At 67.5% G+C, this 25,926-nt stretch overlaps 3 protein-coding genes and 1 long non-coding RNA gene across 5 annotated transcripts; 1 reads left to right on the top strand and 3 right to left on the bottom strand.

The window, feature by feature from the left end:
• Positions 1–1,467: 1,467 nt before the first annotated feature.
• VAMP8 (vesicle associated membrane protein 8) lies at positions 1,468–5,976 on the bottom strand. Its single transcript, XM_055696320.1, has 3 exons — positions 5,744–5,976; positions 3,288–3,476; positions 1,468–1,682 (listed from the first exon to the last, which is right to left on the bottom strand). The coding sequence occupies exons 2-3, from the start codon at positions 3,465–3,467 to the stop codon at positions 1,539–1,541; spliced, it is 324 nt and encodes a 107-aa protein (XP_055552295.1). The 5' UTR covers positions 3,468–3,476; positions 5,744–5,976; the 3' UTR covers positions 1,468–1,538.
• LOC129734179 (uncharacterized) lies at positions 2,208–3,273 on the bottom strand. 2 transcript variants are annotated; one of them, XR_008729824.1, is made up of 4 exons: positions 2,902–3,254; positions 2,770–2,841; positions 2,607–2,728; positions 2,208–2,546 (listed from the first exon to the last, which is right to left on the bottom strand). It is a non-coding gene; the product is annotated as an uncharacterized LOC129734179 (long non-coding RNA). The 2 variants fall into 2 exon arrangements; XR_008729823.1 differs by having other exon boundaries at positions 2,607–2,841; positions 2,902–3,273.
• GGCX (gamma-glutamyl carboxylase) lies at positions 5,933–19,050 on the top strand. The gene is given in 20 exon segments (XM_055696278.1): positions 5,933–6,015; positions 6,103–6,269; positions 6,271–6,304; positions 7,077–7,235; positions 7,852–7,883; positions 7,885–8,018; positions 10,464–10,542; positions 10,636–10,742; positions 14,618–14,654; positions 14,656–14,782; positions 15,717–15,979; positions 17,283–17,414; positions 17,506–17,657; positions 17,744–17,834; positions 17,836–17,914; positions 18,003–18,133; positions 18,209–18,340; positions 18,342–18,357; positions 18,439–18,634; positions 18,722–19,050. Coding segments are annotated over 20 exon segments (2,400 nt in total). The 5' UTR covers positions 5,933–6,002; the 3' UTR covers positions 19,041–19,050.
• A 621-nt stretch (positions 19,051–19,671) lies between these two features.
• On the bottom strand, positions 19,672–24,272 carry MAT2A (methionine adenosyltransferase 2A). Its single transcript, XM_055696295.1, has 9 exons — positions 24,082–24,272; positions 22,173–22,250; positions 21,971–22,093; positions 21,776–21,888; positions 21,554–21,697; positions 21,232–21,450; positions 20,967–21,149; positions 20,751–20,884; positions 19,672–20,361 (listed from the first exon to the last, which is right to left on the bottom strand). The coding sequence occupies exons 1-9, from the start codon at positions 24,170–24,172 to the stop codon at positions 20,259–20,261; spliced, it is 1,188 nt and encodes a 395-aa protein (XP_055552270.1). The 5' UTR covers positions 24,173–24,272; the 3' UTR covers positions 19,672–20,258.
• Between the last annotated feature and the right edge of the window lie 1,654 nt (positions 24,273–25,926).

The raw sequence follows: 25,926 nt of genomic DNA, 5'->3' as shown, positions 1-25,926 counted from the left end.
TGAGCGGTGCGCTTGGAGACCAGTTAGCGAGCCATCAGCATGAGGCCACTGAGTGGACCGTGACACTGTCCCCATCCATGTGCCCATGTGTCCTCATGCCCATCCCCATCCGTGTCCTCATGCCCAAGTTCCCACCCGTGACTCCATGTGTCCCCACGCCTGTCCCCATCCGTGTCCTCATGCCCGTCCCCATCCGTGTCATGCCTGTCCCCATCTGTGTCCTCATGCCCATCCCCATCCGTGTCATGCCCGTCCCCATCTGTCATGCCCGTCCCCATCTGTGTCCTCATGCCTGTCCCCATCTGTGTCCTCATGCCTGTCCCCATCCATGTCATGCCCGTCCCCATCCGTGTCCTCATGCCCAAGTTCCCACCCGTGACTCCATGTGTCCCCACGCCTGTCCCCGTCCATGTCCTCATGCCCGTCCCCATCTGTGTCCTCATGCCCATCCCCATCCGTGTCATGCCCGTCCCCGTGTCATGCCTGTCCCCATCTGTGTCCTCATGCCTGTCCCCATCCATGTCATGCCTGTCCCCATCTGTGTCCTCATGCCCAAGTTCCCACCCGTGACTCCATGTGTCCCCACGCCTGTCCCCGTCCATGTCCTCATGCCCGTCCCCATCCATGTCCCCACGCCTGTCCTCATCCGTGTCCTCATGCCCAAGTTCCCACCCGTGACTCCATGTGTCCCCATCCATGTCCCCACGCCTGTCCCCGTGCCCCCACGCCTGTCCCCATCCGTGTCGTCATGCCCAAGTTCCCACCCGTGACTCCATGTGTCCCCACGCCTGTCCCCGTGCCCCCACGTCTGTCCCCATCCGTGTCCTCATGCCTGAGTCCCCATCTGTGTCCTCATGCCCATCCCCATCCATGTCATGCCCGTCCCCATCCGTGTCCTCATGCCCAAGTTCCCACCCGTGACTCCATGTGTCCCCACGCCTGTCCCCATCCGTGTCATGCCCGTCCCCATCCATGTCGTCATGCCCAAGTTCCCACCCGTGACTCCATGTGTCCCCACGCCTGTCCCCGTGCCCCCACGCCTGTCCCCATCCGTGTCGTCATGCCCAAGTTCCCACCCGTGACTCCATGTGTCCCCATCCCTGTCCCCGTGCCCCCACGTCTGTCCCCATCCGTGTCGTCATGCCCAAGTTCCCACCCGTGACTCCATGTGTCCCCACGCCTATCCCCATCCGTGTCGTCACGCCCAAGTTCCCACCCGTGACTCCATGTGTCCCCATGCCTGTCCCCATCCGTGTCATGCCCGTCCCCATCCATGTCGTCATGCCCAAGTTCCCACCCGTGACTCCATGTGTCCCCACGCCTGTCCCCACCCGTGTCCTCATGTCCGAGTCCCCATCCGTGTCCCCACGCCCATCCCCACCCGTGTCCTCATGCCCGAGTCCCCATCCGTGTCCCCATCCGCGTCCCCACACCCGTCTGCACGCCGCACACACAGCCAGCCCCACATGGCTTGTCACCCCTGTATTCTGTGGGGACAGGTGGGTGGCTGGGGGTCCCCGCAGGCGGGGCTGGGGGCTCTAGGTGGGGATGACGCCGGTGACCAGGAGGATGATGAGGATGAGGATGATGGCGCCCACGAGGCCAAGGATGACGAGCAGCTTCACGTTCTTCCACCAGTACCGGCGGGCCATCTTCTGCGACGTCGTCTTGAAGTGCTCCGACTGCAGGGACACAGCTCAGGGGGGGGACACCTGCCACCCCGGGGACAGCTCTGCCACCCTGGGGACAGCTGCCACCCCGGGGACACCCTGCCACCCCGGGGACAGCCCTGCCACCCCGGGGACACCCTGCCACCCTGGGGACACCCTGCCACCCCGGGGACAGCCCTGCCACCCTGGGGACACCTGCCACCCCGGGGACACCCTGCCACCCTGGGGACAGCCCTACCACCCCGGGGACACCCTGCCACCCTGGGGACACCCTGCCACCCCGGGGACAGCCCTACCACCCCGGGGACACCCTGCCACCCTGGGGACACCTGCCACCCCGGGGACACCCTGCCACCCTGGGGACACCCTGCCACCCCGGGGACAGCCCTGCCACCCTGGGGACACCTGCCACCCCGGGGACAGCCCTGCCACCCCGGGGACAGCCTGCCACCCTGGGGACAGCCCTGCCACCCCGGGGACAGCCCTACCACCCTGGGGACACCTGCCACCCCGGGGACACCTGCCACCCCGGGGACCCCCCCGCCACCCTTGGAGACACCCCCTGCCACCGCAGTGACACTGCCACCCTGGGGACCTGCTGCTGCCACCCTTGGGGACACCCCCTGCCACCTACATGCCCCACGCCCCCAAACCCAGTGCCCAACTGGACCCAGTTGTCCCTTTGGGGACCCCATGTCCTATAGCCCTCTGTCCCCCCTGGGGTCCCAGCATCACCCCCAGGGGATCCTGTGCTCAAACCAGATGTCACCTGGAGGAACCCTGCACCCACCTGGGGACATGGTGCCACCCATGGGACCCTGCACCCACCTCGGGGCCCTGGTGCCACCTTGAGGACCCTGTGCCCACCTCAGGGACCTTGTGTCCACCCTGGGGACCCCATGCCACCTCAGGGATCCTTTGTCCCACCTTGGGGACGCTGTGCCCACCTTTGGGACCCCATGTCCCACCCTGGAAACCCTGTATCCCACCCCAGGGACCCTGTGTCCCATCTTGGGGACCTCATGCCACCGTGGGGACCCTGTGTCCACCTCAGGGACCTTGTGTCCACCCTGGGGACCCAGCATCCACACCTGGGGACCATGTGGCACCTTGGAGACCCTTCATCCTATCTTGGGGACCCTGTGCCCACTCTGGGGACCTTGTGTCCCATCTTGGGGACCCTGTGCCTGCCCTGGAGACCCTGTATTCCCGCCTGGGGACCCCATGCCACCTTGGGGACCCCATGTCCCACCTTGGGGACCCCATGCCACCTTGGGGACCACCTGCATCCCACTTTGGGGACCTCGTGCCACCTCGGGGACCCTGTGCCCACCTTCGGGACCCCATGTCCCACCCTGGAAACCCTGTATCCCACCCCAGGGACCCTGTGTCCCATCTTGGGGACCTCATGCCACTGTGGGGACCCTGTGTCCACCCTGGGGACCCAGCATCCACACCTGGGGACCATGTGGCACCTTGGAGACCCTTCATCCTACCTTGGGGACCACCTGCATCCCACTTTGGGGACCTCGTGCCACCTCGGGGACCCTGTGCCCACCTTCGGGACCCCGCGTCCCACCCTGGGGACCCCCGCCCCCCCTGGGCCCCTGCTCTCACAGTGGCCTCCAGGTCCTGGCTCTTGCTGTGGAGCTGCTCGAGGTTCTCGCCCCGCGCCAGGATCCGCTCCACGTTCTGGGTCATGATGGTTTTGACGCCTTCCACCTCCCGCTGCAGCGCCTGCATGCGCCCGCCGCCCGCCACGCCGCCCGCCACGCCGCCCGCCGTGCTGCCCGCCATGCTGCCCGCCTGGAACCACAGGGCAGGGGTTAGGGTGGGCACCCCAGCGCCCCACATGGACATGACACCACCCCCCATGCCCTGCCCCCCACCCCCCAGCACCCCATGGGTACCCTGGGCACTGCCCAGACCCCTGGGAACTCCCTAGCACCCCCCACAGGCACCCCACATACCCCCCCTGCACCCCCCACAGGCACCCCACATACCCCCTCTGCACCCCCCACAGGCACCCCACATACCCCCCCTGCACCCCCTATAGGCACCCCCATACCTGCCCTGCACCCCACAGGCACCCCATCTACACCCTGGGCTCCCCCCAAGCACCCCACATACACCCTCAGAGCACCCCATAGGCACCCCAGACACCCCATATACACCCCTAGACATTCCAAAGGTATCCCTTGAGCACCCCATAGGCACCCTGAGCACCCCCCGGACCCCATAGGTACCCCATACCCACCCCAGGCACCTGCCAAGCACCCTATAGGCATGCCTGGGCACCCCCCAGCATCCCGCATATACACCCCAAGCACCCTATAGGTGACCCGAGTCCACCCCAAGCACCATATATGCACCCTGGGCACCCCCCAAGCACCCCGTACGCACCTCAAGCACCCCCGAGGCACCCCCTATATGTCCCCAAGCACCCCCGAGGCACCCCCTATATGTCCCCAAGCACCCCCGAGGCACCCCCTATACACCCCCAAGCACCTCGTGTCCCTGCAGGCACTTCCCCAAGCACCTTATAGGTACCCCAGGCACCCTATACGTACCCCAGATAACCCCCCAAGCACCCCATGTGCACCCTGGGCAGCCCCCCCCCCCCCCCCATGGGTGCTTCCCCAAGCACCCCATATGCACCCCAAGCTCCCCCTAGGCACCCTATACGCACAGCAAACACCCCATAGGCACCCTGACCACCCCAAAGGTACCCCCAAGCACCCATAGGTGCCCCCTGTCCCCCCCCGGGCACCTTCCCGAGTACCCTATAAGCACCCTGGGCACCCCACCAGCACCCCATATGCACCTCAAAGGCATCCCCGAGCACCCATAGGTGCCCTGGGAGCCCCACAGGTACCCCATCTCCACCCGGGCACCCCATACGCACCCCATAGCACTCCATATGCCCCCATATCAATGCCAAGCACCCCACACGCACCCCAAGCACCCCCTAGCTACCCCATACACACCCCAAATGCCCCACATGCACCCTGGGCACCCTATATGCATTGGGGTGCCCTACATGCAGCCCCAAGCACCCCATAGACACCCTGGGCACTTGCTCAAGCATCCTATAGGCACCCCATACCCTGGGTACCCCATAGGCATCCTGAAACACCCCATAGGCACCCCACATCCACCCCAAGCACCTACCAAGCACCCTATAGGCACCCCCCAGGACATCACCACCCCCCCATACATACACCCTATAGACATTTCCTCAGGCACCTCATGGGCATCCTATAAACGCCCCTTATGTACCCCAGACCCCCTATATACACCCCAGAGACCCCAAAGGGACCCCACAAGCACCCTATAAGCACCCTGGGTACCCCATAGGTCCCTATACCCACCCAAGCGCCTGCCAGGCACCCCACAGGCACTTCCCCATGAGCCCCACAGGTGCCCCATATGTACCCCATACGCACCCTAGAGACCCCAGAGGGAACCCCAAGCACTCTATGAGCACCCCAGGCACCCCATAGGCACTTCCCCAAGCGCCCCACAGGCACCCCATAGGTGCCCCATATGTATCCCAGACCCCCTATATACACCCCGGAGACCCCAAAGGGACCCCACAAGCACCCTATAGGCATCCTGGGCACCCCACAGACGCCCTATATCCACCCAAACGCCTGCCAGCTGCCCCACAGGCACTTCCCCAAGTGCCCCATAGGCGCCCCATAGGTACCCCAGACCCCCCCACACACCCCAGACCCCCCATACACCCCCCAGGGGGACCCCATAGGCGCCCCATAGGTACCCCAGACCCCCCCCACACACCCCAGACCCCCCATACACCCCCCAGGGGGACCCCATAGGCGCCCTATAGGTACCCCAGACCCCCCCACACACACCCCAGACCCCCCATACACCCCCCAGGGGGATCCCATAGGCGCCCCATAGGTACCCCAGACCCCCCCCACACACCCCAGACCCCCCATACACCCCCCAGGGGGACCCCATAGGCGCCCCATAGGTACCCCAGACCCCCCCCACGCACCCCGCAGACCCCAGCGGGACCCCTAAGGCTCCCCCCGGCCCCGCGACCCCACCGTGGCTCCGCTCCCGCTGCCGGCGGCGCCGGCCCCGGCCCCGCCCGCCCGGGGCTTCCGGGAGGGGGCGGGGTCAGGGGTCGCGGCGGGGTCAGGGGTGCGGAGGCGGGGCCAGGGGGTGCGGGGGCGGGGCCGGGGTGCCGGGGTTGGGGAGGGGCTGAGGCGCGCGCGCCCCCCGCCCCCGGCGCCAGGGCGGCGGCGATTGGCGGCCGCGCCCCGTGACGTGGCGTGACGTAGCGCGAGGGGCGGGGCCTTAGCGATGGCGGCGGCGGGTACGGCCCGGGCGGGGGGGCGCCGGGGGGGGGGTGGGGGGTGGGTGCCCTGTGCCCCCTGACCTCTGACCCCCGACCCCGCTGCAGGGCCGGCACGGCGGAGGCGGCCGGAGCGGGGGGAGGCGGCGGGGAGGCCCCCGGCCCCCCCCCAACCCCCCCCCGGCCCCAGCGCGGCCCGGCGCCTCCTGGGCTTCGAGCTGCGGGAGCTGGCGCGGTGGGAGCGGCTCGTCCGGCTGCTGCACCGGCCCTGCGACCCCCGCCGCGCTCGGCGCCTTCCGCGCCGCCTTCGGTGCGCGGGGACACGGGGGGCCGGGGGGGACCGGGGGGCTGGGGGGGAGTCAGGGGGAACCGGGGGGCTCGGGGGGCCTGGGGGGGGACCGGGTGGGCTGGGGCTCCGGGGGAGCTGCGGGGCTTGGTGGGGGCAGAGGGGACTGGGAGGCTTGGAGGGGCTGGGGGGTTTGCGCGGCCCGGGGGCTGGGGGGGCCGAGGGGGCTCGGGGGGGTTTGGGGGGACCAGGCCCTGTGGGGGGCACAGGGGGACTGTGGGGGTGGTCCGGAGGGATCGGCAGACCAGGAGGGCTTGGGGGGACCAGGGGGGAACTGGGGGTCCAGTGGGACAGGGGGGGCCTGGGGGAACCAGGGGGCTCCAGGGGGACTGGGGGCTGTAGGAACCGCGAGTCCGAAAGGGTCCAGTGGGACAGGGGGGGCCTGGGGGGGACCAGGGGGCTCCGGGCGGCTGGGGGGAGCTGGGGGTCCAGTGGTGTTTGGTGGGACTGGGGGACCAGGGTGACTGGGGGGGGCTCAGGGGCTGGGGGGGGGCTCCAGGGGGGCTCTGGGGGAACAAGGAGGCTGGGACTGGGGAGGGGGCTCTGGGGGAACCAGGGGCTGCGGGGGGCTGGGGGTCTCCAGCTCTGCAGCGGGGGCAGCCCCGGCCGGCTGGGACACGTCAGCCCGGAGCAAAGGTTGCGGTGGAGGTTTGGCGGCTGGGGGGGGGGTCAGCGCCCGCCCGGGTGCCCCCACGGCCGGGGAAGGGGCCCGGCCACTGACCCCCCCCCCCCCCAGGGCTGCTGATGGCGCTGGACGTGCCCCAGGAGCGGGGCCTGGGCCACCTGGACCAGCGGTTCCTGGACGGGCTGGATGTGTGCCGCTTCCCGCTGCTGCCCGCCCTGCGGCCCCTGCCCCTCGACTGGATGTACCTGCTCTACGCCACCATGTTCCTGGGTACGGGGGGCCGGGGGGACACGGGGAGCGCGGACAGACACGGGACGGGGCTGGGCTGGGCACGGGGAGCGGGTGTGGGGACGGGGACAAGGAGGGGAGCCGGGGAGGGATGGGGACAGGAGCCACCGTGGGGACAGGGATGGGGACAGAACCGAGGGGGGGTGGGGATGGAGACCGGCAGGGAGGAGAGCCAAGGAGTGACGGGGACAGGGACAGGAAGGGGAACCGGGGAATGATGGGGACAAGGATGGGGAGGAGAACCAGGGGATGACGGGGATGGGGACAGGGATGGGGAACCGGGGAGTGACAGCGATGGGGACAGGGATGGGGAGAAGAACCAGGGAATGACGGGGACGGGGGGGAGAAGCGGGTAGGGATGGGGATGGGGACAGGGAGGGGAACCGGACAGGGACGGGGCGGGGGAACGAGGGAATGACGGGGACAGGGATGGGAAGGAGGACCAGGGAAGGATGGGGATGGGGAGGGGAGCTGGGGAGGGCTGGGGCCAGGGAGGAGAGCCAGGGAATGACGGGATGGGGATGGGAACCAGGGAATGAGGGGCCGGGGATGGGACGCAGGGAGGGCGGCAGGGACAGGAGGGCTGTGGTGCCCGCAGGGGCGCTGGGCGTGATGGCCGGGTGCTGCTACCCGCCTGAGCTGCGCCGCCTTCCTGGGGCCCTACTGGTACCTGCTGCTGCTGGACAAGACGTCGTGGAACAACCACTCGTACCTGTACGGGCTGCTGGCCTTCCAGCTGGCGCTGCTGGGCGCCGACCGCTACGGGTGAGCTGCGCCGCCACCGGGTCCCCGTGGGGCGGCACGTGCCCTGGGGTCACTGGTGGCCCTGGGTCCCCTGTGGGGCGGCACAGGGTCCCCATGGGGTGGCATGGCACATGCCCTGGGGTCACTGGCGGCACTGGGTCCCCTGTGGGGCAGCACAGGGTCCCCATGGGGTGGCATGGCACATGCCCTGGGGTCACTGGTGGCACTGGGTCCCCTGTGGGGCAGCACAGGGTCCCCATGGGGTGGCATGGCACATGCCCTGGGGTCACTGGTGGCACTGGGTCCCCTGTGGGGCAGCACAGGGTCCCCATGGGGTGGCATGGCACATGCCCTGGGGTCACTGGTGGCACTGGGTCCCCTGTGGGGCGGCACAGGGTCCCCATGGGGTGGCATGGCACATGCCCTGGGGTCACTGGTGCCACAGGGTCCCCTGTGGGGCAGCACAGGGTCCCCGTGGGGTGGCGTGGCACATGCCCTGGGGTCACTGGTGGCACTGGGTCCCCTGTGGGGCAGCACAGGGTCCCCGTGGGGTGGCGTGGCACATGCCCTGGGGTCACTGGTGGTCCTGGGTCCCCATGGGGTGGCACTGGGTCCCCTGTGGGGCAGCACAGGGTCCCCATGGGGTGGCATGGCACATGCCCTGGGGTCACTGGCGGCACTGGGTCCCCTGTGGGGCAGCACAGGGTCCCCATGGGGTGGCATGGCACATGCCCTGGGGTCACTGGTGGCACTGGGTCCCCTGTGGGGCAGCACAGGGTCCCCATGGGGTGGCATGGCACATGCCCTGGGGTCACTGGTGGCACTGGCTCCCCTGTGGGGCAGCACAGGGTCCCCATGGGGTGGCATGGCACATGCCCTGGGGTCACTGGTGGCACTGGGTCCCCTGTGGGGCAGCACAGGGTCCCCGTGGGGCGGCACGTGCCCTGGGGTCACTGGTGGCCCTGGGTCCCCGTGGGGTGGCACTGGGTCCCCTGTGGGGCAGCACAGGGTCCCCATGGGGTGGCATGGCACATGCCCTGGGGTCACTGGTGGCACTGGGTCCCCTGTGGGGCAGCACAGGGTCCCCATGGGGTGGCATGGCACATGCCCTGGGGTCACTGGTGGCACTGGGTCCCCTGTGGGGCAGCACAGGGTCCCCATGGGGTGGCATGGCACATGCCCTGGGGTCACTGGCGGCACTGGGTCCCCTGTGGGGCAGCACAGGGTCCCCATGGGGTGGCATGGCACATGCCCTGGGGTCACTGGTGGCACTGGGTCCCCTGTGGGGCAGCACAGGGTCCCCATGGGGTGGCATGGCACATGCCCTGGGGTCACTGGTGGCACTGGGTCCCCTGTGGGGCAGCACAGGGTCCCCGTGGGGCGGCGTGGCACATGCCCTGGGGTCACTGGTGGCACTGGGTCCCCTATGGGGCAGCACAGGGTCCCCATGGGGTGGCATGGCACATGCCCTGGGGTCACTGGTGGCACTGGGTCCCCTGTGGGGCAGCACAGGGTCCCCATGGGGTGGCATGGCACATGCCCTGGGGTCACTGGTGGCACTGGGTCCCCTGTGGGGCAGCACAGGGTCCCCATGGGGTGGCATGGCACATGCCCTGGGGTCACTGGTGGCACTGGGTCCCCTGTGGGGCAGCACAGGGTCCCCATGGGGTGGCATGGCACATGCCCTGGGGTCACTGGTGGCACTGGGTCCCCTGTGGGGCAGCACAGGGTCCCCATGGGGTGGCATGGCACATGCCCTGGGGTCACTGGTGGCACAGGGTCCCCTGTGGGGCAGCACAGGGTCCCCATGGGGTGGCATGGCACATGCCCTGGGGTCACTGGTGGCACTGGGTCCCCTGTGGGGCAGCACAGGGTCCCCATGGGGTGGCGTGGCACATGCCCTGGGGTCACTGGTGGTCCTGGGTCCCCATGGGGTGGCACTGGGTCCCCTGTGGGGCAGCACAGGGTCCCCATGGGGTGGCATGGCACATGCCCTGGGGTCACTGGTGGCACTGGGTCCCCTGTGGGGCAGCACAGGGTCCCCGTGGGGTGGCATGGCACATGCCCTGGGGTCACTGGCGGCACTGGTCCTGAGGTCACAGGTGGCACAGGGTCCCCATGGATTGGCACAGGTCCTAGGGTCACTGGTGGCACTGGGTCCCCATGGATTGGCACAGGTCCTGGTGTCCCCTGTGGCACTGGGTCCCTGTGGGGTGGCACAGGTCCTGCTGTCCCTGTGGGGTGACAGTGGGTCCCTGCGGGGTGGCATAGACCCCCATGTCCCCACTGGCACTGGCGTCCCTACAGGGTGCCGTGAGCCCTAGATCCCCCATGGCATTGGGGTCCCCAGGGGTGTCCCCCCACGGCACCGGGGTTTCCCTGTGGCTCTGGGGTGGTGGCTGGTGTCCCCCGTGACGCTGGCAGTGGGGTGACAGCGGCCCGGCCGCTCCCCCCGTGTCCCCCCAGGTCCGTGGATGGGCTTTTCCGTCCCCAGAAGAGGAACGCCCACGTGCCGCTGTGGAACTACACCCTGCTGCGTGCCCAGGTGGGTGCCCACCCCACGTCGTCCCGCTGCACCTGGGTGTCCCCTGGGGCCACCCTTCACCCCTCCCCCGCCACTCCTCCCCTTCGCCTCCAGATCTTCATCGTCTACTTCATCGCGGGGCTGAAGAAGCTGGATGCCGACTGGGTGGGGGGCTACTCCATGGGGTCCCTCGCCCGCCACTGGCTCTTTGCGCCCTTCAAGTGAGGATGAGGATCGGGAGGGGGGTGGGGGGGGACGGACAGGGGCAGGGTGATGGGGGGGAGGGGGCCAGAGTGATGAGGATGAGGAGGGTGACGGGTGATGGGGGCGGGGTGAGGATGAGGATGATGATTCAGGGGGGAAAGGGTCAGGGGGAGGATGAGGAGGGTGATGGAGGGGGGTCACGTGAGGATGAGGAGGGTGATGGAGAGGGGTCAGGGTGAGGATGAGGAGGGTGATGGAGGGGGGTCAGGGTGAGGATGAGGAGGGTGATGGAGAGGGGTCAGGGTGAGGATGAGGAGGGTGATGGAGAGGGGTCAGGGTGAGGATGAGGAGGGTGATGGAGAGGGGTCAGGGTGAGGATGAGGGTGATGGAGAGGGGTCAGGGCGAGGATGAGGAGGGTGATGGAGGGGGGTCAGGGTGAGGATGAGGAGGGTGATGGAGAGGGGTCAGGGTGAGGATGAGGAGGGTGATGGAGGGGGGTCAGGGCGAGGATGAGGAGGGTGATGGAGGGGGGGTCAGGGTGAGGATGAGGAGGGTGATGGAGAGGGGTCAGGGCGAGGATGAGGAGGGTGATGGAGGGGGGTCAGGGTGAGGATGAGGAGGGTGATGGAGAGGGGTCAGGGTGAGGATGAGGAGGGTGATGGAGGGGGGTCAGGGTGAGGATGAGGAGGGTGATGGAGGGGGGTCAGGGTGAGGATGAGGAGGGTGATGGAGGGGGGGTCACGTGAGGATGAGGAGGGTGATGGAGGGGGGTCACGTGAGGATGAGGAGGGTGATGGAGAGGGTTCAGGGTGAGGATGAGGAGGGTGATGGAGAGGGGTCAGGGTGAGGATGAGGAGGGTGATGGAGAGGGGTCAGGGTGAGGATGAGGAGGGTGATGGAGGGGGGTCAGGGTGAGGATGAGGAGGGTGATGGAGGGGGGTCAGGTTGAGGATGAGGAGGGTGATGGAGGGGGGTCAGGGTGAGGATGAGGAGGGTGATGGAGGGGGGTCAGGGTGAGGATGAGGAGGGTGATGGAGGGGGGTCAGGGTGAGGATGAGGAGGGTGATGGAGGGGGGTCAGGGTGAGGATGAGGAGGGTGATGGAGGGGGGTCAGGGTGAGGATGAGGAGGGTGATGGAGGGGGGTCAGGGTGAGGATGAGGAGGGTGATGGAGGGGGGTCAGGGTGAGGATGAGGAGGGTGATGGAGGGGGGTCAGGGTGAGGATGAGGAGGGTGATGGAGGGGGGTCAGGGTGAGGATGAGGAGGGTGATGGAGGGGGGTCAGGGTGAGGATGAGGAGGGTGATGGAGGGGGGTCAGGGTGAGGATGAGGAGGGTGATGGAGGGGGGTCAGGGTGAGGATGAGGAGGGTGATGGAGGGGGGTCAGGGTGAGGATGAGGAGGGTGATGGAGGGGGGTCAGGGGGAGGATGAGGAGGGTGATGGAGGGGGGTCAGGGGGAGGATGAGGAGGGTGATGGAGGGGGGTCACGTGAGGATGAGGAGGGTGATGGAGAGGGGTCAGGGTGAGGATGAGGAGGGTGATGGAGGGGGGTCAGGGTGAGGATGAGGAGGGTGATGGAGAGGGGTCAGGGTGAGGATGAGGAGGGTGATGGAGAGGGGTCAGGGTGAGGATGAGGAGGGTGATGGAGGGGGGTCAGGGTGAGGATGAGGAGGGTGATGGAGGGGGGTCAGGGTGAGGATGAGGAGGGTGATGGAGGGGGGTCAGGGTGAGGATGAGGAGGGTGATGGAGGGGGGTCAGGGTGAGGATGAGGAGGGTGATGGAGGGGGGTCAGGGTGAGGATGAGGAGGGTGATGGAGGGGGGTCAGGGTGAGGATGAGGAGGGTGATGGAGGGGGGTCAGGGTGAGGATGAGGAGGGTGATGGAGAGGGGTCAGGGTGAGGATGAGGAGGGTGATGGAGAGGGGTCAGGGTGAGGATGAGGAGGGTGATGGAGGGGGGTCAGGGTGAGGATGAGGAGGGTGATGGAGGGGGGTCAGGGTGAGGATGAGGAGGGTGATGGAGGGGGGTCAGGGTGAGGATGAGGAGGGTGATGGAGGGGGGTCAGGGTGAGGATGAGGAGGGTGATGGAGGGGGGTCAGGGTGAGGATGAGGAGGGTGATGGAGGGGGGTCAGGGTGAGGATGAGGAGGGTGATGGAGAGGGGTCAGGGTGAGGATGAGGAGGGTGATGGAGGGGGTCAGGGTGAGGATGAGGAGGGTGATGGAGGGGGGTCAGGGTGAGGATGAGGAGGGTGATGGAGAGGGGTCAGGGTGAGGATGAGGAGGGTGATGGAGGGGGGTCAGGGTGAGGATGAGGAGGGTGATGGAGGGGGGTCAGGGTGAGGATGAGGAGGGTGATGGAGGGGGGTCAGGGTGAGGATGAGGAGGGTGATGGAGGGGGGTCAGGGTGAGGATGAGGAGGGTGATGGAGGGGGGTCAGGGTGAGGATGAGGAGGGTGATGGAGGGGGGTCAGGGTGAGGATGAGGAGGGTGATGGAGGGGGGTCAGGGTGAGGATGAGGAGGGTGATGGAGGGGGGTCAGGGTGAGGATGAGGAGGGTGATGGAGGGGGGTCAGGGTGAGGATGAGGAGGGTGATGGAGGGGGGTCAGGGTGAGGATGAGGAGGGTGATGGAGGGGGGTCAGGGTGAGGATGAGGAGGGTGATGGAGGGGGGTCAGGGTGAGGATGAGGAGGTGATGGAGGGGGGTCAGGGTGAGGATGAGGAGGGTGATGGAGGGGGGTCAGGGTGAGGATGAGGAGGGTGATGGAGGGGGTCAGGGTGAGGATGAGGAGGGTGATGGAGGGGGGTCAGGGTGAGGATGAGGAGGGTGATGGAGAGGGGGTCAGGGTGAGGATGAGGAGGGTGATGGAGAGGGGTCAGGGTGAGGATGAGGAGGGTGATGGAGGGGGGTCAGGGTGAGGATGAGGAGGGTGATGGAGGGGGGTCAGGGTGAGGATGAGGAGGGTGATGGAGGGGGGTCAGGGTGAGGATGAGGAGGGTGATGGAGGGGGGTCAGGGTGAGGATGAGGAGGGTGATGGAGGGGGGTCAGGGTGAGGATGAGGAGGGTGATGGAGGGGGGTCAGGGTGAGGATGAGGAGGGTGATGGAGAGGGGTCAGGGTGAGGATGAGGAGGGTGATGGAGAGGGGTCAGGGTGAGGATGAGGAGGGTGATGGAGGGGGGTCAGGGTGAGGATGAGGAGGGTGATGGAGGGGGGTCAGGGTGAGGATGAGGAGGGTGATGGAGGGGGGTCAGGGTGAGGATGAGGAGGGTGATGGAGGGGGGTCAGGGTGAGGATGAGGAGGGTGATGGAGGGGGGTCAGGGTGAGGATGAGGAGGGTGATGGAGGGGGGTCAGGGTGAGGATGAGGAGGGTGATGGAGAGGGGTCAGGGTGAGGATGAGGAGGGTGATGGAGGGGGGTCAGGGTGAGGATGAGGAGGGTGATGGAGGGGGGTCAGGGTGAGGATGAGGAGGGTGATGGAGAGGGGTCAGGGTGAGGATGAGGAGGGTGATGGAGAGGGGTCAGGGTGAGGATGAGGAGGGTGATGGAGAGGGGTCAGGGTGAGGATGAGGAGGGTGATGGAGGGGGGTCAGGGTGAGGATGAGGAGGGTGATGGAGGGGGGGTCAGGGTGAGAATGAGGAGGGTGATGGAGGGGGGTCAGGGTGAGGATGAGGAGGGTGATGGAGGGGGGTCAGGGTGAGGATGAGGAGGGTGATGGGTTGGGGTGATGGTGAGGAGGCTGACGGGGTTGCGGTGAGGATGAAGAGGGTGAAGAGGTGATGGGGTGAAGATGGGGGGGGGGGGTGTGAGAGGGTTGGGGTGAGGGGCGAGCGTGAGGGGGGTGGCGGGGTCGGGGTGAGGATGAGGAGGGTGACGGGCCCTGCCCGCAGGCTGGTGCTGTCGGAGGAGATGACCAGCCTGCTGGTGGGTGCACGGGGGGGGGCTGGCGCTGGACCTCTCCGCCGGCTTCCTGCTCTTCTTCGACGCCACCCGGCCCCTCGCCCTCGTCTTCGTCACCTACTTCCACTGCATGAACTCCCAGCTCTTCAGCATCGGTGAGGGGGGGGGGGGCAGCACCCCGGGCACCCCCTGAGCACCCCCAGCCCGGGCACGGCACCCCCTGGTGCAGCCTGAGCCAGGGAAGGGGCACCCCAAAACACCCTCAGCCTGGGCACCCTCCTTCCCCCTGCCCCAACCCCCCCTGCCCTGGGCAGGGGCACCCCCCAAACGCCCCCCCCCCGGGCAATGGAGGGTGATGGAGAGGGGTCAGGGTGAGGATGAGGAGGGTGATGGAGAGGGGTCAGGGTGAGGAGGAGGAGGGTGATGGAGAGGGGTCAGGGTGAGGATGAGGAGGGTGATGGAGGGGGGTCAGGGTGAGGATGAGGAGGGTGATGGAGAGGGGGCACCCAGACACCCCCAACCCCCCCCCCCCCGGGCAGGGGCACCCAGACACCCCCCAAATCACCCCCCCCGGGCAGGGGGCACCCAGACACCCCCCAAATCACCCCCCCTGGGCAGGGGCACCCAGACACCCCCCAAATCACCCCCCCCAGGCAGGGGGCACCCAGACACCCCCAAACTCCCCCCCCACCCTGGGCAGAGACACCCCCTAAATCACCCCCACCCTGGGCAGGGACAACCAGACACCCCCAAAATCACCCCCCCCGGGGCAGGAGCACCCAGACACCCCCCAACCCCCCCCCCCCCCTGGGCAGTGACACCCCCTAAATCACCCCCACCCTGGGCAGGGGCACCCCCCAACCCCCCCCCCCCCCCCCCCCGGGCAGGGGCATCCAGACACCCCCCACCCCCCCCCCCCCACCCTGGGCAGAGACACCCCCTAAATCACCCCCACCCTGGGCAGGGACAACCAGACACCCCCAAAATCACCCCCCCCCGGGGCAGGAGCACCCAGACCCCCTTCCCCTGGCCCCGGGGGCCCCCGGATGCAGCGGGGGGGGGGGTCCCTGAGGCTGCGGTGCCCCCCAGGCATGTTCCCCTACACCATGCTGGCCACCAGCGGGCTGTTCTGCCACCCCAGCTGGCCCCGCCGCCTCTGCGCCCGCTGCCCACCCTGGCTGCGGGGGGTCCTGCCCGCCACGCAGCCCCCCCGGCCCAGCCCCGACTGCCACTACAGGGGGCGCGGGGGGGCGCGGGGGGGCCTTCGGCCTCGCCAGCACCTGGCCGCTGCCTTCACCATCCTCTACGTGCTGGAGCAGCTCTTCCTGCCCTACTCCCACTTCATCACCCAGGTGGGGGGGGGGGGTCGGGGGGGTCGGGGGGGGGGGCGTTTCGTTGGAGGTGGGGGCATTTTGGGGGGACCTGAGGGCGTTTTGGGGGGACGCAGCCGGTGTCTTTTAGGTCAGACGGGTGTTTTGGAGGATGCGGGGGGTGTTTTTGGGGTGCGGGGAGGGGGGAAGGGCATTTTGGGGGATGTGAGGGTGGGTTTTAGCACCGGGGGGGTATTTTGGGGACACAGGGGTATTTTTTTATGGCCTTGGGAAGTATTTGGGGGGGTACGGGGAGTATTTTGGGGGGTATGGGGAGTATTTGGGGGTGCGGGGAGTATTTTGGGGTGCATGGGGGCATTTTGGGGGACATCAGCCATTTTTTTTTTAGCACCGAGGGGGTATTTTGGGGACACCGGGGTATTTTTTTATGGCCTTGGGAAGTATTTGGGGGGGTACGGGGAGTATTTTTGGGGGGGTATGGGGAGTATTTGGCAGGTATGGGGAGTATTTTGGGGTACATGGGGGCATTTTGGGGGGCATTAGGGCATTTTTTTAGCATGGGGGTATTTTGGGGGGACACGGGGGTATTTTTTAGGTCATGGGAAGTATTTGGGGGGGGGTATGGGGAGTACTTTGGGTACACGGGGTGCATTTGGGGGGGCATCAGCCCTTTTTTTTTTTTTTATCCCATGGGGTATTTTGTGGGACATGGGGATATTTTTGAGGTCACGGGGAGTATTTTAGGGTACCTGGGGTATTTTGTGGGACATGGGGATATTTTTGAGGTCACGGGGAGTATTTTAGGGTACCTGGGGGCATTTTGGGGGACAGGGGGATGTTTTTGTTTTGGGGACGTGGGGGGCATTTTGGGGGATGGGAGGTTATTTATTAGCACATGGGGGTATTCTGGGGGACGGGGGGTTTATTAGGTCATGGGGAGTATTTTGGGGTACTTGGGGGCATTTTTTTAGCACGTGGGGGTATTTTGTGGCACACGGGGATATTTTTTAGGTCATGGGGGAGTATTGTAGCGCACACAGGGGTATTTTGGGGGGACACGAGGGTCGTTTTGGGGAGTGTGAAGGCTTTTTTTTTTTGCACATGGTGGTATTTTTGGGGACACGGGTGTTCTTGGGGACACGGGGGGGGAAAGGATGCTTGAGGATGGGGGGCAGGGCACAGTGATGGGGCAGGGACTCAGTGCTGGGGGGTCACAGGCACAAGGGCTGTGGGAGGGGGGTCGCCCAGGGGGGGATTCGGGGGTCCCCATCCCCTTCTTGTCACTTGGGGTGGGAACAGTGACACCGTGTCCCGTCCCCGCCAGGGCTACAACAACTGGACCAACGGCCTGTACGGTTACTCCTGGGACATGATGGTTCACTCCCGCTACCACCAGCACGTCAAGATCACGTACCGGGACGGGCTCACCGGGGAGGTGGGCTACCTCAAACCGGGGGTGAGCTGGGACACCGAGACGGTGCGGGGGGGGGGGGTCACGGAGGGGGTCCCCATCACCCAGCCACCCACGGGACCCCCTCCCCGGGCAGGTGTTCACGCAGAGCCGGCGCTGGAAGGACCACGCGGACATGCTGAAGCAATACTCGTTGTGCCTGAGCCGCCTCCTGCCCCGCTACAACGTCTCCGAGCCCCAGATCTACTTCGACATCTGGGTCTCCATCAACGACCGCTTCCAGCAGAGGTTGGCGGGGGGGGGGGGGACGGGACGGACACGACATCTGGGGGGCTGGGGAGGTACGTGGGGGTGCTGACGGGCTGTCCCCACAGGTTGGTGGACCCCCGGGTGGACCTGGTGCGGGCACCGTGGTCCCCGTGGAGCCGCACGCCCTGGCTGTTGCCGCTGCTGCTGGAGCTCTCGCCCCTGGCGGCAGCGGCTGCAGGAGCTGGAGAACCAGCTGGACGGGCACACCGATGCCGTCTTCATCGCCGACTTCCCCGGTATGGACACCCCCTGGCTTTGGGGGGGGGGAGGGGGGTCACAGGCACCCACCCTAGGGGGGCTGTACACCCTTTTTCCCTCCCCCAGGCCTGCACCTGGAAAACTTTGTGAGCGAGGACCTGGGTAACACCAGCCTGCGGGTGCTGCGGGGAGAAGTGCTGGTGGAGCTGGTGGAGCAGCACCACAACCGCTCGCTGCGGGAGGGCGAGGGGATGCAGGTGAGGGGCTGGGGGGACGGGGCTGGGGGGCGCAGGGGGTCCCCCCAGGGCTGCTGACGGCCCCTGCCCGCCCAGCTGCCGGCGGGGCAGTACCACAAGGTACACACGGTATCGCCGGAGCCCTCGTGCTACATGTACCTCTACGTCAACACGACGGCGCTGGCGCTGGAGCGCAACCTGACGCGGCTGCAGGAGCTGCGGGACCGCGGTGCGCAACGGCACCGGTGAGCACCGGGGCTGGGGGCTTGCGGGGGGGGGCTCAGGGGCTCCCCCCCCGGCTCACCCCCCACTTTATGCCCCTGCAGAGACGGAGCCGCTGCCCCCGGAGCTGCGGCCCATCCTGGGGGAGCCGCTGGCCGAGGGGACCCCGTCCGACCCGCTGGTGACGGCGTTCCTGCGGCGGCAGCGGCGGCTGGAGGAGCAGAGCCGGCGGCGCGATGCCAGCTGGACCCAGCGCCTCCACCGCTTCCTCCGCAAGAAATTCTACCTCTTCCGCCGCAGGTGAGCCCCAAAAATCACCCTTTTTCCCCCTCCCTTCCCCTTAACGTCCCCCCTTCTCCGGCACTGACCCCCCCCAAACCCTCGCAGCGCGCTGATGACCTGCATCTCCCTCCGGAACCTGGCGCTGGGCCGGCCGCCGCCGCAGCAGCTGGCACAGGAGGTGACCTTCGCCAACTGGCATGGTGAGGAAGAGGAGGCTCGTCCGACGGCCACAGGGAGGGCCAGGGGGGCCCTGAGCTCTGAGCACCCCAAAAAACCTCCATTTTTTAAGCCCCCCCCCCCCCCGCAAGCACAGGTTGAGGCAGGTGCTGTCTCACCCAGCAGTTTTTTATTGAGATTTCTTGAGTTTCTTTTTGGAATTGGTGAAATAGAAACAAATGTAATAAAACCTCCAGAAAAATATTAAAGGGGGGGGGGGGGGGGGGGGAAGAAAAAAAAAAAAAAAAAAAAAAAAGAGAAAGCCCCCCCCACCATCACTCCCACCCCACCAAGGCACTTCTGGGGGCACCGGCCCCCCGGGATGGGCAGGTAAACAAGCCGGCTTCTCTGTACCACACCGACCAAATGCGCCACGCTCCCGGGGCTGGGCAGCCCCAGCACTTGCCTGCCCCTCTCCCCCTCTGTCAACAAACCCGATTTCCCCCTTTTTCACCCCAATTCAGAGGCCATCTCAGCCTCCTCGAGGTGGGGGGAAAGGTGGCTGGAGGGGGGGTGAAGGTGCTGGGGGGGGGGGGGGGGGGGGGGGGGGGGGGCTTTCGGGAAAATCAAGAGCTGCCGTCTGAGCCCGGGGGCTTCTCTGTACTCACGCCCCGCGCCTCAGCACACAATAAATACACCGCTAGAAAAAATCGTTCAAGTATGAAGGGCCAAATCCCTCCCCCTTTTCCCCCAAAAATATATATATAAAGCTCAGCCGAGCCCCCCACCCCCCCACCCCCACCACTGAGCTGGAGGTGGGAAGGGGGGGGGGGGTCGTGGTGTGCAGTTGTGGAGTCACTTCAGCTTTCTTAATTAAAAAAAAAAAAAAACAAACAGGGAAAAAAAACCCCACCACCACCAAAAGGACAATAAAACATTTCCCTCCGGTACCAAACCCGCATGGGGGGTTTGGCGGGGGGAGGGGGGCAGTTTTAATGCCGTGCTTTTCCCCGCCCCCCTCCCCCAAAACGTGCACCCTCCGAGAGAAAAAGGTTTAAAATCCGGGTTAAGAACAAAACCAGCACCAGCGAGGTCCCTTGGGGGAAGGGGGGGAGCCGGAATGTCACCCCCACCCCTGCAGCGGGACGGTGAGAGTCAAGGCCAGGGGGGAGCGCTCGGGGCGTTTCGCCATCTCTGAGCTCAGACGTCACACGAGATTTTTAAAAAGAAGCCGGAGTGATCGGCGGCCACGGGGCGGGGGGGGACACGGGGGGGCTCGGGGAGAGGCACGAGGCCACACGTGGTCCCCACGCAAACGAAGTATGGCGAGAGAGAGAGAGAGAGAGAGAGAGAGAAAAGGTGGGGGGGGGACACGGGGCCAGGAGACCCTGGGGGACCAAGGAGCTCTTTCCCCCAGAGCCCGCGAGCTTCTCTGTAGCCTACGCCCGCAGGAATGGGGGGAAAAAGCCTAACAAGGCTTTTTTTTTCAGTATTTTAGCTTTTTGGGAACTTCCCAAGGGAAACTGTCCCTACCAAAGTGGCCATAGGCTGCGGTCCTCTGATAGAGGGGCTTCTTCAGATCCAGATCCCTGGAATATACAAGTCCTCAACTCAGTAAAAAGGATCCGGCCGTATGCTCACCCCTTCCCTGCCTGGCCGGGGGTCCGCAGCGTCGCCTCCTTCTCCTCCCCATCCCCGGGGGGCGGTTGGAGCTTCCCGGGCTGCCCCGCGCCCACCAACTCCCGAGAAGCTCCAAGCGCTCTGGCTCTCAGTGGATACTTACCCCCGTCCGCGCCCGAAAGCGCTTTTATCTTCCGGCACGAGCGGCTCTCCGCGCCGGTTCCAGCTGCGCCAGGCGGTGACCACGGCTGCTCCGGGGAGGGGACCCCCACGCGCCGCCACCACCCCGCTGTGTCCCCCCCCCCAACCTTTCCTCTCACAGTGGCGCGTGTCCCCCCACTTCTCCAGCACCCGTTACCTGACGATCACCCCGGGACGGAGGTCGAAATTCTTCTTGACGATCTCCAGCAGCTCACGCTCGCTCTTCTGGGAAGTGCCGTAGTGGAAGATAGAGATGGACAAGGGGTGGGACACCCCGATGGCATAAGAGACCTGGGGGGGAAAAAAAAGCACAGATTAAGTCCGAGGACCCCCCGTCACAAGCAGGGGGAGGGGGAGACCTGCTTGCACCCACCTGAACCAGCACCCTGCGGCACAGCCCGGCCTTGATCAGGGACTTGGCCACCCAGCGTGCGGCGTAGGCAGCCGAGCGATCCACCTTGGTGTAATCCTTCCCCGAGAAGGCGCCGCCGCCGTGGGCCCCCCAGCCCCCGTAAGTGTCCACAATGATCTTGCGGCCGGTCAGCCCAGCGTCACCCTGCCAGGGACAACACCGTCACCATGGTGCCACCACCACCGTGCCGGTACAGGTACAGCTTCGCCGGGAAACACCACCGTACCTGGGGGCCACCGATGACAAAGCGCCCGCTGGGCTGGAGGTGGTAGATGGTGTCATCGTCCAGGTACTTGGCCGGCACCACCGCCTTGATCACCTTCTCCTTCAGCGCGTCCCGCATCTCGTCCAGGCACACCTCCTCGTCGTGTTGCACCGAGATGACGATGGTGTGCACCCGGATGGGGATGACAGCACCGCGGTCCTGCATGTACTGAACTGTCACCTGCCGGGGGGAACGCCGGGGCGGTCAGGCTGGGGACTCGGGAGTGGCCTTTGGGACCCCCAAGGCACCAGGTGCTCACGACAAGGCCAGGCGGGGCCCTCACCTGTGTCTTGGAGTCGGGGCGCAGCCAGGGCAGGGTGCCGTTACGCCGCAGCTCGGCCAGCTTGGCGTTCAGTTTGTGGGCCAGCACGATGGTGAGGGGCATGCACTCCTCCGTCTCGTCCGTGGCGTAACCGAACATCAGGCCCTGCAGCGGAGGGAGGCTGCGGTGAAGCTACAATCCCTCTGGCTGAACCGTGGCAGCTCACGCGGCGCAGGGGCTCACCTGGTCCCCGGCACCGATGTCCTCCTCGCTGCGGTCCAGGTGGACACCCTGGGCGATGTCAGGCGACTGCTGCTCCAGGGCCACCAGCACGTTGCACGTCTTGTAGTCGAAGCCTGGGGCACAGCGGAGGCAGCGGTGAGCCTGGCGCACCAAAACCTGCGCTGGAGGTGAGCTGTAACGTCCCCCGGCACGTACCTTTGGAGGAATCGTCGTAACCGATGTGCTTGATGGTGTCCCGGACCACCTTCTGGTAATCGACGGCGGCCCGGGAGGTGATCTCCCCTGCCAGCAGGATCATCCCCGTCTTTGCTACCGTTTCTGAAAGGGAACAGGACGTCAGCGCCGGCGTCACCCAGCCAGCACCAGCATGTCCGCGTGTCCCCAGGGTGCGACTCACCGCAGGCCACCTTGGCGTCAGGGTCCTGCTTGAGGTGAGCGTCCAGGACAGCATCGCTGATCTGGTCGCAGATTTTATCTGGAGGGGAACAGAGAGCACGAGGCTGTCACAGCGGCACGGCCCTTCCTTCCTGAGCCACGATCCCTCGGCACAGCCGAGCCCGTGCTACGCCGGGAACCACCCGGAGCCGAGCACGAGCCGCCCCTTAAGCCGGCAGCCTCCAGCGGCGCGCACAGCCCTCGCCTTGTCCCCACGCCGGCTTATTAGCCTGGAATTTCTGGCATTTACCAGTTAAGCTCCAGTTACAGTCGGGTCAGAGCTTGGGCTCGGCCACCTACAGCACTGCCAACTGGCACCCCCTTCTCCAGCCCCGGCTTTCCCAATCCAGCGGGTGCCAGATTCCAGCAGCTCTGCCCCCAGCTCCTGGGGGGGCCCCGATCCCGACAGCTGCCCCGCAGCGTGCCCAGCCAGCTCCCACCAGATTCCCCGTTTCCTCTGGGAGCCGGGATGTCTGATTCTGGGAGGGGGAAAAACCCCTCTCCCACTCCCCGAGGGCTGCTCGGGGCTCGGCCGTGAATAAGCAACTTCTCCGGGACCGCGGACGTCCTTGGCGGCGACCTTTCGGGCCGGATTCGGGAGGGATGAGGCAGCACCTCCGGGAGAGGGAGGTGGCTTCCCTGGCTGCTCCTCGGGGTGAAGGAGCGAGGAACCGGACCTTACACCCGCAGACGGGTGCCAGACTCCCCGTCCCGTGTGCCAGCGTGTGACCTCGGGTACAAGGAACCTTCCCAGTGTTGGGGGGGAGGGGGGGGAGCCCCAAATGTACCCCCAGATCGGCCAGAAGGTTACGCCATGGGTGCTGCGGGTGCCTGCAGATGTGATGGAGCGAGCCACGCTGGGGGGGGGGGGGGGCAGCGGGGGCTTGGGGTCATGTGGGGTGCCCTGTAGGGGGGACATCCAGGCTGCGGGGGCTCGGGGGGGCAGTGGGGGGCTCAGGGGGCGGCGGGCAGGGGGGGTGGCAGCTGTCCGGGCGGCTTCGCAGTCACGCGCCCGAAAGGGGCGAGCACAAAGGCCGGGAGCGAGCCCGGCACAGCCTGGCACCGCGGCTGGGCGGCTCGGGGGGGCCTGGAACAGCCCCCACGGGGGGTCCCGGCACTCCAGGGGCGGGGGGCAGCACCAGGCAGCCCCTGGGTGGGCCGACAGGGTGCTCCGGGCGTATAGTGCTGGGAGGGCAGGAGAGGCAAGGGGTCCCCATGGGGGGGACGGGGGACGTGGGACTCCGCGGGGGCGGTTGGGGCAGGAGAGCCGGGGGTCCCCCAACAGGCTGTGGGGAGCTGCGGCAGGGGAGGGGGTGGGAGCGGCCCCTCCCCGGCCTGTCACGGCCCCAGCGGCCCCACGGCGACCCGGTCCCCCCAGGGGAGCCCCGCGGCTCCGCCATCCGCCGGGGGGGGGGGGGGGGGGACGACACGGGTGACACCACGGGCGCGTGGGGTGCACACACCGGCCCTGCCACCCTCCGGGAGCTGCTTAGTCACGGCTGAGTCACGGCGGCCCCCGGGGCATCTCGGTTACGTCATCCCATGAGACCCCCATCCCCCCCACCCCCACCCCGGTGCGCGTCGTGCCGTGACCCGTGCCCCCCCCCCCCCCCTCCCTCCCCCCCGCCCGCCCCACGCGGGAAGCACGTGCGCGCCCGAGGCCCGCAATGCGGCGCGCGCCGTCCCGCACTGCGCGCGCGCCCGCTGGCATCACCGCCCCCCCCCCCCCCCCCACACCTCCCTGCTTCCCCCCCCCCCCCAACAACGCCGGGCATCCGCCCCCTCCCCGCCGCCGCCCCCCGCCCGCCCCGAGACAGCCGCGCAGCACCGAGCCGCGCCTGCGCGCTCGCCGCAACGCCGCGGCCCAGCACCTGGGTGCCCCTCGCCCACGGACTCAGAGGTGAACAGGAAGGTGCCCTCCTCGATGAACACCTCGTGGAAGCCATTGAGTTGTCCGTTCATGACGACGGCAGCGGAGCGGCGGCGGGAGGGAGCGCGGGCGCGGCAAGAAGCGGCTGGACACTGTAACGGCCGCGGCGGACTGAGCGCGGCGCCCACCGACCCGCCTCTATTTATATCCTCCTCGCCCCGCCCCTCCGCGTCGCGCCGCCATTGGAGAGAGCCGAACGCGCCGCGGGGGCGGGGCGGCGCAACCACTGCCGGCGGGCGGGGGAGGCGCGTTATGTAACGCCGAGCGCAGCCTTTCCCGCTGCGGACTCCCAAGCTGCCCGCGGCTCCCGGTCGCTGACCGGTACTGACAGGGCGGCCGAACCGCTCCGCCTTCCCCGCAGAGCGCAGCGGGGCGGGTGCGAACCGACATCCCCCGTCGTCGTCCCCCGTCGCGGCCGCATGGAGCCTCCCGCGCGGGCCGGCGGCGCGAGGCGCGGGCCGGCGTGCGCGTGCGCTCTCGGGCAGCGCGGGGCGCGCCTGCGCGGTGCGTCGCCCGCGGGCTGCAAGGACGGCCCCTCCCCGCCGCCGCCATCTTGCGGGATGAACGGCCCCGCCATTGTGCGGTCCGCCGCCCCCGCCGCCCCCCCGCGGCCGCCCCCCCGCGCCCCGCCGCCCTCCCCCGGGCAGCCCGCCCGCCCCTCGGCCCCGCCTGCCCCGCCGCAGCGCCGCCCGCCCCACCCTAACACCTCCCGCCGCCATCTTGTGACAGCGGCGGCCACACCACCACGACCAGGGCTGCACAGGCCGGGCCCGGCCCCGAAGGTACCGGCTCCGCGGGGCAGCCCAGACGCTGCAGCCCGGCGGGACGGGGCCGAGGCGGCGACAGGGTGGCAGACAGCGCCCGGGGCCAGGGGCCAACAGGGCCTCCTTGCACCTGATGCAACCGGACACCCGTGTTGCCAGAGCTGCGGCCGCCCCGGCTCCATCCGCCCTCCACACCCACCCGTCCCTTCCCCGGGACCACGCAGAGACCCGGGGTCGGGCTGCTTGTGCCGGGACACGGCTCTACAGGAGCCCCGGCGGGCCGGGGCAGGGAGCCACGGCCCCGGGCAGGCGGCACCCGCGGGCCCAGGGCTGGTGGACACCCAGGACAGTGTCCCCAGTGCCGAGGCCGGCCGGACAGCCGGGGCGCCCACAGGCCCAGGACAGATGCTCCGGGACAGGGGGCGCCCTGCCCCAGGGTCAGCGGGGCCGGGGCAGCCCCGGGCTTCCCCGGCCATGTGGGGCCGGGGGGGCGGAGCCCTGAGAGCCGCCCCGCCCGTCGTTGTTTGCATAGAGGGCGGGGCAGCGCCATGCTGGGTGATTTGCATATGGGCGGGGGCTAATTTGCATCTGGCGCGCGCCGTGCCGGGGCACTCCCTCTGCCCGGTGCCAGCGGAGGGGCCCCGGGCCCCCCTTCCCCTACGCGAGCCCCGAGAGCCCGAACCCCCCCCTCGCGCCTTCCCCCCTCACCAGCCCCAAGGAGAGGCATGGGGGTTTTTTTTGTAAAAAATGGTTTATCCATTCCATTTTTGTATAAAACCCAGGGGAGCAGCCAAGCCCCTCGACCACCACCCCAACTGCTGCCACCTGACAGGGGACAACTGCTGTCACACTTTGAATCTAAAGCCCATACCAATGTTTTCTTCCCTCTACAGTCAATTGTCTATGCTCTTCCTTTGAACTATTCCTTAAAAATATTCCACGTATCCCCAAGATTTCTTCTGTCCCAGGTACAGTACGACGACGGGAGGGAGTGGGCTGCTGGTTTTTTTCCTCTCTACGCC

This window comes from Falco cherrug, chromosome 18, assembly GCF_023634085.1.
Source record: "Falco cherrug isolate bFalChe1 chromosome 18, bFalChe1.pri, whole genome shotgun sequence".
Taxonomy (NCBI): domain Eukaryota; kingdom Metazoa; phylum Chordata; class Aves; order Falconiformes; family Falconidae; genus Falco; species Falco cherrug.
This window is presented reverse-complemented; position numbering and strand designations above follow the sequence as displayed.

Bases quoted from the DNA above. Each gene is read 5' to 3' on its own strand.
- VAMP8 (XM_055696320.1), bottom strand. From the start codon at position 3,467: ATGGCGGGCAGCACGGCGGGCGGCGTGGCGGGCGGCGTGGCGGGCGGC. The intron at 1,683-3,287 runs GTGAGAGCAGGG...GTGTCCCTGCAG, and splicing joins GCCAGGACCTGGAGGCCACT to TCGGAGCACTTCAAGACGAC.
- MAT2A (XM_055696295.1), bottom strand. From the start codon at position 24,172: ATGAACGGACAACTCAATGGCTTCCACGAGGTGTTCATCGAGGAGGGC. The intron at 21,451-21,553 runs GTGAGGGCCCCG...TCCCCCCGGCAG, and splicing joins GCCCCGACTCCAAGACACAG to GTGACAGTTCAGTACATGCA. The intron at 20,885-20,966 runs GTGGGTGCAAGC...TTTCCCCCCCAG, and splicing joins GCCGCAGGGTGCTGGTTCAG to GTCTCTTATGCCATCGGGGT.